Genomic DNA, 12,605 nt, shown 5'->3' on the forward strand with positions numbered 1-12,605 from the left:
AGTCCCTTGCTGAAGAAGATGAGGAATATGAGGGGAAATGGAGCAGCTTGTTTACTGGTGTTTAGAGAGCAGTGGATGGCACCCTCTCCTTCAGATCCCAAAACTCCTCTGCCTTGATCTTATTGCCACAAAGACCCAGGGGAAAGCCAGCCATGCAAAAACCAAGAGGAGATGTTCAGGAGTTGCTGGTCCTTAAAAGGAACATGTTAAGGGTATTCTAGGAACGGCCACCATGATGCCCTCAAGGTCAAGAGGTATCTAGCCAGTTGTATCTTGAATTGTCTTTCTCTGCATTTGGTGCTTATGTGAAACTGCTTTATGATCCCCAGTGGACAGAGAGCATTAAAGGGCTCAGAACCCCCATGCCTTTTTCCTATTCTAATTTGGATTAGGTGCAGAGAGTGGGGAGAGCAGTCGCAGGTTGCCTGGCATGGTAGTGGGTAGACTCACTTCTAATGTCCATAGAGATTCAGAATACCCTTTCATGAAAAAGGAGAGATGGTGAGGAAGCTGCCACAAAGACACAAATCTTAACTTTAGCTTATAAGATGTGACCCACCTACAATTCTATGATTTGGCTAAAATCAGAGAAAAGCATCCCAATGAAAAGCCCAGAGTGGGGTGGTTTAGTCTCTAAGTTGTGTCTGACTCTTGTGTCCCAGTGAACTATAGCCTTCCAGGCTCCTCTATCCATGGGATTTCCCAGGCAAGAATACTGGAGTGGGTAGCCATTCCCTGCTCCAGGAGATCTTCCCAACCCAGGGACTGAAGTGGAAATAAGAGGTTACTCCAGCCTGTGTGGAGGAATGGGGTCTGTAGGGGTTTTGAGTCATCAGACTTCAGATCAGAATCACCTGACTTACTTGCAAAACAAATGCAGATTTGGGAGGCTTATCCCAGATATAAAAATCTGGAGATGGAGTCTAGAAATCTCTGTTTAATAAGCTCCCCAGGAGAGTCTTAATTAGCTAGCCTTCAGCTAGCAGCTCCTCCAAGCTGTTCTCAATTGTATAAGGCCCCAGCACAGGAGGCCTGGCTCTGTAATTTGTCTGCTCGGTGTCTTTGGAAGGGAACACCAACATCTGAGTCTCAGTGTCCTCCTTTATAAACCAGGGATGGTGATAGTCACAGAAAGGTCACAGGATTGTGGTAAAGATTCATTGAGAAAAAGTAAATGATATTTATATTTAGAAAAGATATTGTATTTTGTCTAAATTATTGTTTTTGGAACAAAGCTGTGACTTCTGGTGATGCACACATGGAGGCCAATGGCTCATGCAAGTCTCACCTGAGCCAGAGAAAGCATCACTCTGCTTGAAATGCTTAAAAGAGTTAACCTCGGGGGCCTCCTGCCCTTGCTCTCTTCTTCCTGCATTCTGTTCTCTTGGGGAATGACCTCAAATTTCACCTATTAATCCTGCCTCTTTATCTTTTCACTGCATGACTCTCCCAGCTTCTGAGAAAACTCCAAGCTTTCCAGTGTGGTGATCCTACCCTGCAAGGGGGCACTCTGCCAGCCCAGGGGAAGAGCAAATTTATTTCTTTTCCTGCCTCAAGACGTTATTGGCTGCATATTGTTTTAATGCTGTGCATAATTACAGAAACGGCTCTGAAAATCTGTATATTTTATCTGTGTTTTATTATACCCGGAATATTCCCCAATTCTTTTTCTTTTACACGAACCAGCTGAAAATATATTTTGGCGTCCTTTATGTCATCTTGAAATTGAATAGCCAATTCTTACTGTAATGAAAATACTTATGCGCCAGCCCAGTGATATACAGCCCCACACTCTAATTACAGCTGTGCTTTAATTAACCTGAATTGAAGAGTCTTATCATTAAACTGCTGGTAACTTTGAGTTATGGCTTTTCTTTAATTTAAAGTAGAAAACACAGATAATTAAGCCTCCAGATAATCAAATGCTTGAGGAGAGCTTCAATGTTTTGGGATGTTCCTAAATCTCATTAAATGTCCTTTCTTTATTGATTATTTCTACCTCTGCTGTATCATTGTATTAAAGGAATAATAGCAGTAAGTTCAGCAGATTCTCACTCTCAAGTTTTTCATCATTTTTTTTTGTGTGTGTGTGTTCTAGAAGCTGTACCAAACAAATACTAAATTCTCTGACAACAAGGTATGTCTGAAGGATTTTCTCCTTCTCAGAACATGTTGTTAACATGAAAATCAATCAAGGGGAATATTTACAGACTGGTGTCCAGTTCTTGAGCTGGCTCCAGTGGGCAGAGAAGTTTCACACACCCCCTACGTCAGAGTGGGCTAGCTCACCCACGGAGGAGGCCAGGCCCCAATGTAAATGCGAATTTGGCCACTTTAATAAGACATCAGGGAGAGAATGATCCTTCACTACACCCCTCCTTACGGTGAACTGGAGCTACTTAGGCCTCAGTAGAAATGCAGGTCCCATGTTGGCTTATCAAATTTTCAAAAGAGGTTGTTAATCTAGTTTTTATGTGAAAAACCATTTATTTGAAACACTGGTGACCAAGTTTTAAGAAAGTAAACACTGTGTAAGACAAATATGTGAGTCAAACTGACCCCAGAGATACCCCAGCTGGAACTTCCAGACAGGGCACTCCTAACCCTGCAGGTTAACACTGTTAAAATGAACTGCCTCAGTTCCCAGAAGCAAAAATGAGAAGCAGTCGAAAAGCAGAGGGCCGGGGAGGGGGACGGGCTGGGGGACACAGATGAATGGACTTCCAAGGGAGCACTCAGGTTGACACCAGTCAAGTCAGGGAGGCTCAAGAGCCAAAGAAGGGGGCTTCACATAGTCCCCCATCATATCCCCAGTGCCGCAGGGGACTCCAGGCCTTGGCAGGTCTGCTGTGTGCTCAGACCACCCATACGTTAGACATAGGCGGCTTCAACTGCCTTTCTATAGAACCAGTTTCTAATACAAGTCCTGAATCCTCCTGGGCTTTCTATCCTAAGCAGTCCACGTTCCAAGGTAGAGAAAAATCCCCTGGGACTGCCTCAGGGCTCTAGGACCCAGTGCCTCTGAATGGTTAACTCCTTTCTACAGCGGAATGAGAAATGGCTCTAAAAGAAAGGAACTCATGGGAGTTACAATAGGGCATCCATTTGCAGAAAATAACTCCTTCGGAATCAATTACCTATTCGCTTTTCCAGTCCATTTAGCATTTAAACTTCCGCATTGAGACAGGGTGAGAAATCTCAGTAAACAGTCAAACGACTCTGGATTGCTCAGGGTCTGGGCCCGGGGACAGGCAGGGTGCACCTGCTGTGCTCACTGATGGAAGCCACTGACAGGTAAACACCAAGTTACCGGGTGCTCTGGCCCCTCTCTGCTGCTCAGAGAACAGAAAACTGTGAGGAGCCCAGGAGCCCCCAGGACTGTCCTCCTCAGGTCGTCCTTTCCAGAAGGTGGCTTTGGTTTGCAGGCATGCAGACAGCACAAAGGAATATCTCTTCTTCCTCAGCCCAACGAGTTCCCAGATTTTCCTGCTTCGTCACAGTTTTTATCAGTGAGACTGAGTTTACCAAAGTCTTTGCTACAGTGTCAAAGGATGGGGCTGCATGTTGCAGCATCCCCAGTCTGTGTTTCCATGGGGACAAAGCATCTATTTGACTTCTGTCCAACATCTGAGCCATTGTCCTGGTGAAAACTTCTTGAGGTCTGGGACACCTGGAGCTCCCGACATCATAGCCCTTAAATGATCACCTGTTCTACCTTAAAGGGTCATGCAGGCTAGGGCTACCCCTTGCTCAAATCCATCCTGCTGAGCCAGTAGAAGGAGACACTAAGGCTTTTTATTGTTATAATGTGGCAGATGTCCATCTTAGGCTAAATTGCTCAGGACTATTAAAAGCCTCTTTGTGTACATTTGGCTCCACATTCCCTCAGCAAATACTGAAAGCACTTTGAACAGCAGCTTCTCTAATGTCTTTATGATCTGACTTGATTGAAAGAAATTAAAATTTCTTTTATCAAGGGGCTAGCACGACTTGGTCTTACCCTGGTAAAATCAGAGGCACGGGTTTGTGCCACCCTTCATACAAGTGTCTATATCACAGGGGCATAATTCAAGACATGCAGGAAAAACTGCAGTTCATAATTTAGTGCATATGAAGGATCCAAGCCTAAGAAAAGTCAGCAGAAACCCCCAAAGCAGAAACCAACTTTCCCCTTCGTCGCAGAAGGCTGAGCACAGGACATTGGTAATTGTCAATGGCTGCACTGTGCTGGCTACAGGTGAGATGTTTTTCCTGCAAGGGACAGATTGAATGTTCATGAAAGCCAAAGAGCATATGGTTAACGGTCACTTACTCACAAACAGTAGGGAAGGACAGACCCACGAAGGCACTGGAGAGATATTCTGTGTACATTTCGTTTGAGACTCCTTCCAAGTAGTATTTCTGCCACGTGTCTTCCTCGATCTAAGGGAGAAGAACATAGGAGAAGGGTTTAAGGTAGGACAGTAGACTGTACAAAGGAAAGCAGGTTATCCCATCTGGCAAACAAACGAATGCACTGGTTGGGCAACGGTGACTCACTTCAACAACCAGGAACACAGCCACGTGGTCACGTGACGCTTTCCATGACCCTAAACGCACAGACTAGCTATGCACTCTAGAGCACCACATCTTCCGGTATGATTTCTAAGAATGTGGAGGCATGGGCACTCACCACAATTGATACAATTTTTGGGGAGCAATTTTTAATTGTTACCAAAATTTACAAAAGTGCATACTCTTTTTTGTTGTTGTTTAGTCACTAAGTCATGTCCAACTCTTGCGACTGCATGAACTGCAGCACACCAAGCTTTCCTGTCTTTCACTTTCTCCTGGAGTTTGCTCAAACTCAGGTCCATTGAGTCAGCAATGCCATCCAACCATTTTATCCTCTGTTGCCCCCTTCTCCTCCTGCCCTCAATCTTTCCCAGCATCAGGGTCTTTTCCAGTGAGTCAGCTCTTCACATTAGGTGGCCAAAGTACTAAAGCTTCAGCATTAGTCCTTCCAGTGAATATTCAGGGTTGACTTCCTTTAGGACTGACCAGTTGGATCTCCTTGCAGTCCAAGGGACTCTCAAGAATCTTCTCCAGCACCACAATTCAAAAGCATCAGTCCTTTGGCACTCAGCCTTCTTTATGGTCCAACTCTCATATCCATATGTGACTACTGGAAAAACCGTAGTTTTGACTATATGGACCTTTGTTGGCAAAGTGATATCTCTACGTTTTAATACACTGTCTAGGTTTGTCATAGCTTTCCTTCCAAGGAGCAAGCATCTTTTAATTTCATGGCTGTAGTCACTGTCTGCAGTGATTTTGGAACACAATACTCTTTTTACACAATTCCAATTTAAGTATTCACAGCAAAAAAAAAAAAGTATATAAGTATACACATGCGTATGTACAAGAATATACTTCTATTTGTGAAAAATTAGAAACCACAAATGGTAGGTTTATACCACTGGATACAGGAAAGCAATTAAAAATTATGATGAAAATTTCTGCATAGAGAAAATTACATTAAAAGACACATTACTAAATAGCATATATAGTCTGATTCTATTTTTTAAATATCCTATAATTAACTAAATGTTTGTAAAGCCATAGAAAAATACAGAAAGCTCTATACCAAAACAGTAACAGTTGTTATCTTTGAGACATAGAATGACTATGAAATACGGAAATCTATAGATTTCTGTGTAGTCTGAAGGCTTTTTCAATGAGCATTATGTATAAAACAAATTATGTATCTATTTTTACTTTGGAAAAAGTAAAATTTTCCAACCCTAACTTGAATATCACTAAAAGTTAAATGTAGTTTCAGAAAGGTCTCCATCCCAACTTCATTAAATGTCTTTTTTCCATAATTAATCAAGTTCAACTGGTTTTCCCAACAGCCCTCTTCATGCTAGGCATTTCTGGAAGGGATTTACCATGGAGTCAACCATTTCAAACTATATAAAGTGAATAGTAACAAGAACACTGAGCCCCTCTGGGAGTTTGGGGATGTCCTGGATTCCCAAGCCAGGAAAACAAGCAGTCTGTGTGGTTCTTGGGTATCTGTAAGCTGCCACCTCCTCAGTTCACTCCCACTGGAGGTTAGATTAGGGGGAGGAAGAAAGAGAGCTTCCCCGCCAATCAGGGAAGTGACTCTTAATAATGGCCTGCACTGGTAATGAATGAAATGTATCTTGCTTACGGGTCAATAATCAGTTAACTGGGGGAGATATGAGAGACTTGGCAACAGTAGGAAATGCACACCTACTATCTACTTGGTGACACTCTGAACTACAAAAGCTAGGAATAATGTAGAAATAAATTGACTGCTCCCTGCTTCTCTGCTATTTGTCTGCTTTGTGCTAGGGCTGGGTGATTAAATCGTGTGGGTTAACCCCATTAGTCTGAGCTGCTTCTGACCTACTCCCACACATTAGACATGTTCTATGCAGTATTGCTGGGTATGGTTATTCATCTACACATTAGTCTTCCCCAAAGTGGGGTCTTTTAAAAAAAGAAAACAAAGAAAGGACTCAACCTTTTCTATTGCTAAATTTTATGATTTACTTAAAATTAACTCCGATGTGTTTAGCTAAGCACGAACTTTTTAATCTCTCCCATTCACAAGACTTCAATTTATTTTTTCAAAAACATATTCTTGACTTAATAAGCAACGGTCATCAATGCTAACTAATCTGAAGAAAGCTTAGTCTGCATTAGTAAACAGTTTGAAATATATAATATTTGGGACACTATATTATTATAATTTTTATTGGTAAATAGGATACTACCTGATGGATTACCAGTTATAAATCCTTATAGTTGAGTTTCATGGGAAAATAGTTTTCTTGAAGTAGAATTCAGCTGATTCTTTCAGCAGGGACATTCCTTTTATAATATATTGCTTCTGCTGCTAATTTAAATATTCTACTTGATTTTTAAAAATAATGAAAACATGACTCTTTATCTTAATTATTATTATTGACACCATTCCTAAATTAATATGGTTTTAATTTGGCTCTTTTGGTTATGATCACTATTTTCATGCTTCTATGGCCTAATGGAACTACGCTTGAGACCAAATTTTACTGTAGGTTCATCATTAAACTTCTTAAATTTAAGTAGAAACAAATTCTTTGTAGAGTATCACTATTACTGTTTTTTGAACTTAGCATACATTTTTTCATTGATTCATCCTTTCAGCAAATATTTATTGAGCATATTCTGTGTTTTAAGAGTCGTTCCAGTTACTGATTGAATTTTATTTAAACTGGCATACTTTTCTACTTGCTAGAAAAAGCACAACATATACCTAGAATCTGCCTGCAGTGCAGGAAACGCAGGAGGACTTGTGTTCAATCCCTGGGTCAGGAACATTCCCTTGGGGGCATGGCAACCCACTCCAGAAGGGGCAACAGAGGATGAGATGGTTGGATGGCATCACCGACCCTATGGACATGAGTTTGAGTAAGCTCTGGGAGTTGGTGATGGACAGGGAAGCCTGGCGTGCTGCAGTCCATGGGGTCGCAAAGAGCTGGACATGACTGAGCGACTGAACTGACTGACATATGCAGATTCTCAGATGGTATCTACAGTGTAAGATGGAGTAGCATTGAATGGACACTCTAAAAGCTGAGGAGTTTAATGTCATTGTCATAACCCTTTCAGATTTCTGTGTCTTTAACACAGTCTCCTTATTGATAACAAGTTTTTCAGGTTCTAATAAATGTTCCCAGAAAAAAGAAAACCCCACTGAAAATGACTTAAATGGTAAAATGGTAAATTTTATGTGGTATGTATTTGACCACAATTAATTTACAAGATGATACTATAACATAAGAGGAATCAGTAATTATAATAAACACTTACACCTTTTAATCCTTAAGGGCAAGAATGACAAGTTGTGACAACAACGACAGGAACAGGCCAGTCACATCAGGAGAGGCAGGGACACTGTAACATGTCACCAACTGAGACAACAGGACAGCAATCTTCATCCCGAGGCAAGGGCTTCAATTACCCCGTCTTATCAAAGTTTACTTTTGTAAGTCTCAAGCATGGCACCTTTCACTTATTTTGAAAAGAGCCAGAGCAAAAGTGCACATTCCTTTTACTTTTGTCAGCAGTAATAAGATACATTATTAGAAAAGGAAAAATTAGTGTGAAATACATTGAGTTTAAAAACTTGGCACTGTTCAGTGACAGTGAACAAAGAGATCTAGAGAGAGTACAGTGAGTTATTGTCATTATGACTCCCTTTAACAGAGGATAAAACAGAGGCACAGAGAAGTAACCCACTAAAGGTCACAAAGCCAATGAGTCGTATAAACAGGATTCAGAGTTCATGCTATTAACCACTCCCCAAATTATCTCTTGCTAGAGACTGAAGAGGCAAATGTATAAGGAAGCAATGGTACTAGGATTTTGGTGGACTTAGAGGGTTTGCTAAATATAAAAGCTTTGCTAAATATTAACTAAGAGGAAAATACCAGAACAGAAGCACTCAATATCTTAAACCCTGGAGCCCCTGACTTTGTAAGAAGTCAGTGAGAAGTATTATTGATTTTAAGTTGAGCTGAAAGGAGAGTTCCTCCTCTCAGAGCACGACGACATCATTTCTATTCTATAAAATGGAACCATCCCAGCCTACAACTTCTTTCCTGAAATAGTACATGCTGTTCTCCACATTTGTGTTGTCAACATATTTTTAACTGTAATGTGAATACATACTTTCCAGCAGAGAAATGGAGGAATGGGAGCAAAATGACTTAGGTAAAGGTGCCAAAATTATTTTGCCAGCCATTCAGCGATCAGTCAAAGGCGAAGCATTTCCTGAGGCAGCAATTTCTCCTTTGGCTGTCACATCAAACTCCTGCTGCTTTAGAAGAGCACCTAGCAAAGATGAGCAGGTGATGTGCTCTGGGTCCTTATTCATCAAATACTCACAGATCTTCAGAGAGAAAACAGAACCGAGCCGTGGGGCTCGCTCATCCACACTTCTCATGGTCTTATTTATCTGCCCTTCATTATCTAATTTTTCAACCAGCCTAGTTCAATCCCTTAAGTAAATGGTTGTACACCAATCCGTGGGCTGATGGCTCCATCATCAAAGGTACCATCCAACTGGAAACATCAGCCTTGGCTCTGGGGGAAGTAACACCTTCTTGATCCCAGATTCTGCATGTGTTACTAATGGTGGGTCAGTAATGACACCTTTTATATTTTATGCTTTCTCTGATTAGAGTGAAACTGTGTTTCTCTAATGCTAACAACCCAGTGAATGTGAAAAATCAACCTTCCCAGCTGGGGTATGTTATGATCACTGTGATTTCTGTTTCCAGTGAAGAGTCTGAATAACCATGTTGATTACAGCTAAATAATTTTGCAAAAGTCTGTCCCTACCTCCAGAGTCATGTTAATGATTCCAAAGACTATCATACTTCAATCTTTATTTAATTGAAAACAAGTACATTGTTTTAATCTAAATATATGTTATGTTGTGCACATCAAAAATAACGAACTAAGAGGAAATTATAAAAACCAATGACCATTATGTTAATAGCTGCAATAAGAAGAGGTGAGTCATAACAAACACACCAGCGTCACCTAAAATTGAGAGAAGAAAGCTATTGTAATAGCAGGCATTTTTTACATTTACGATTTTTTAAAAACCTATCCAAATTCTCAATATTCTTCCTTTAAAGGATGTACAGCTTTCAATCATAAGTCTTTAATTAGAATTAATTAATTGCATCTGAATATTTGTGCATATAAATTATACTTTATCTCTGTCCTTTGTAATGTGACAGTCTAAAACACAGCACTGAGATAGGAACTGGCCAATGTATCTTTAATCCCACAAAACATATTTATCCCCACAAAAAAGAGGGAACCCCCACAGAATGTGTCAAGCTTTTAATTACAATTTAAAAAAAAATGGGATCAGCATTGGTGGGCTCTAGGCTGGTCACTCGGAGAAGGCAATGGCAACCCACTCCAGTGTTCTTGCCTAGAGAATCCCAGGGACAGGGGAGCCTGGTGGGCTGCTGTCTATGGGGTCGCACAGAGTTGGACATGACTGAAACAACTTAGCAGCAGCAGCAGCAGCAGCTCAGGTCCTCCTGGGTGCCAGAACAAAGAATGCCTCCCTGCAGAGCTTTCTAGGGGTGGAAGAAACGTGTGATACAGTTGAGATGACAGAAAAGCAGAAGAGATGGGAAACCAATGGTGATTTGCACCTTTTCAGAATATCTCTCTCCTCTGCGCCAAATTGCATATCAACGCTGTACTTCTTGGATGTGGACTCAGGCCGGCTGCCCTTCCGAGAACGGCATTGGATTTCAGGGACCCCATAATGATTTGGCATTCCACCATTATGGCCTATTTCAGATTGCATTTTCCAGAATGAGAGGATAGGACCAAAGGATCTCAGATTGTCCAAAGGCTTTGGGATAATGTCAATTAAAATACATTATTTGGGATTTGATGGAATGCCAAATAATTGGTTGCTTCAGCACTGAACGAATAAATAAACAACTCCAAAGATAAATTTTGGGGTGGACTTGAGCCAAATCTCTTATTCCCAGACTAGTGGGCTGCAGACTATCAAGTGAGATTTCTTCCATCAGGCATTATGAAAAAAAAAAAAATCAGTCCACGTGAAGTGTGCAGAGAGAGGTTAACAGACCACAGAATACAGGGCATTTCCCACCTCCACCCCACCTCCCATGTTACTCCAGTTCAGATTATTTCTGAAAACACAGAACAAAGAATGCCAGAGGAACTGCAGTTAAAGGATGGGTTAGCAGAAAGAGAGATATGAGAACTTTTAAAAAGAATTACTACTTATAATTTCAGAAAGTATCACCTATGTGGCAGGAAACTGGTAATTTTTTCAATATATAGGTTTGTCTACCCTTTCCTTCTTTTCCTCTTCAACGCGGAAAGGTATTTATGCTTAAGTGATGTCAGACCTTTTTAAAGATGGGCCTATTCACTATCTGTCCAAATAGAACTTGGTTTTGCAATCTTGATATTAGTTAAGAACATTCTCATTTGTACTTCAAACAAGAAGGCTCTTAAAATACTACTAAAAATAATTCTCATCTGGGTAGTGCAAGCAGCAAGTGAGTGGTCTCAAGCAGACACCTGCCGAGCAATCCTCAGGGGAGTAATGCAGCCCCTGGCAGGCAGGGTTTTCCAGAACAGCCTCTCAACCCATTTGGGGTAAGAGACAGGGTTTTGTTTGTATTTCTAATATTCACTGTTTGGCAGACTCAAACTTCTGCAAAAATCTAACAGAAATGAATTCCTTAAAAAAAAGAATAGACAAGAGATGCAAAGTACAAGTCCAAAACTTTTATCATTAGATTCAACTAATATAAAATGAATTTGTCAAAGATTTAGGAACTTAGAAGTTCCTAAGCACTTCCTCTCATTTCCTGTACTTGACTCTTTCTAGAGGCAAACAGTTCACAGCACCCATCCACAGACTGCATTTGCAGTTACACTGGTCCCACTCTATCTTACAAACCTTACTTCTCACAATTTTCCCCAAATTCCAGTAAAGCAGGATTATTCCCAACCAAGATTTCCCAAAGTAAACTCAACAGAACTTGTTAACAAGTGTCGCCTTGAACACAAGAGAGTGAACAAGGAGTCCTGTTAGTCCCCATTAAAATGTAGGTTTTTTTAAAGGCAGAAAAATTCATCTAAGTCTGCAATGCCTGGAACAGTGAATGGATCACAGCAGTAGCTCAATATTTGTTGAATGGATGATGAAATACATTTGGGAAGCAGTGCATTTCACAAAGCCAAACTTGGACTTTTCTTAGTGCAATGCAGAGTACTTCACATGTTACTATGAGTTTTAAATCTCCATAGCAGGAAACGTGATACTTAGTTATGGAATCCCTTATTTCAAGGAGGAACTGGTGGAGACCAGGATGCTGTTCTTAACATTCTCTCTCCCTCATCTCCCCACCATTTTGCTTCCCTGATTCTACTGTCAGAACCCAACTCTTACTGTGAAATTCCCATCATATGCCACCTCATCTGTGTGGTCTTCCCTGGGTTCCCCAATTTGATGTGCTCTGTCCTGCCTTATTCGGAACACAATCATGCCCACCTCTGGGGAGCTTGGGAGGGCTGAATAAGTTGATGGATAAAGAATGCTTAGAACACTCCCTGGCTTGCAGGAAGCACTCAGTACACATTAGCTATAGTTAGCTACCATCACAGCATCTGAGACTTCTAATGACTGACAAGAACTATAATAAAGTGGAATTTGAAACACAAGCTCCTCGCTAATGCATTCAACTTTGTATCCTCTAGAACAAGCAACATACTACCCTATCAGGTGCTTAAAAGAAGTGCTTAATTAATATTTGTCTAATTGAACTGAGCAAGACAAAACTGGAGAAAGAGAGACAAAGAAGTCTAATTTTTCTAGGCATCCAATCACAACTCAGTACTGATAACTTCACAACATTAGGTGTAACCATAAAAGAAATCAATTTGTGCTTCTGAATGCTGAAAAATTCTACATTCTTGGTATCTCATAGGGAATGTGTATAATTAGGTGATTTTTAAACTTCCCAGATCTTGCTGAG

The 12,605-nt window shown here is 40.8% G+C and overlaps 1 protein-coding gene across 16 annotated transcripts in view; it reads right to left on the reverse strand.

Annotated features, from left to right (window-relative positions):
• Positions 1-12,605, reverse strand: part of KCNMA1 (potassium calcium-activated channel subfamily M alpha 1) — a 773,076-nt gene that overhangs the window by 179,256 nt on the left and 581,215 nt on the right. For all 16 annotated transcript variants that reach the window (XR_009734238.1, XM_061405428.1, XM_061405415.1 and 13 more), the window contains exon 15: positions 4,313-4,422. Coding sequence is in view for 15 of the 16 variants with exons in the window: in XM_061405428.1 (XP_061261412.1) it covers positions 4,313-4,422 (110 nt within the window). In the remaining variant the exon portion in view is untranslated. The remainder of the gene's footprint in view (positions 1-4,312; positions 4,423-12,605) is intronic.

Source organism: Bos javanicus, chromosome 28 (genome assembly GCF_032452875.1).
Source record: "Bos javanicus breed banteng chromosome 28, ARS-OSU_banteng_1.0, whole genome shotgun sequence".
Classification (NCBI taxonomy): Eukaryota; Metazoa; Chordata; class Mammalia; order Artiodactyla; family Bovidae; genus Bos; species Bos javanicus.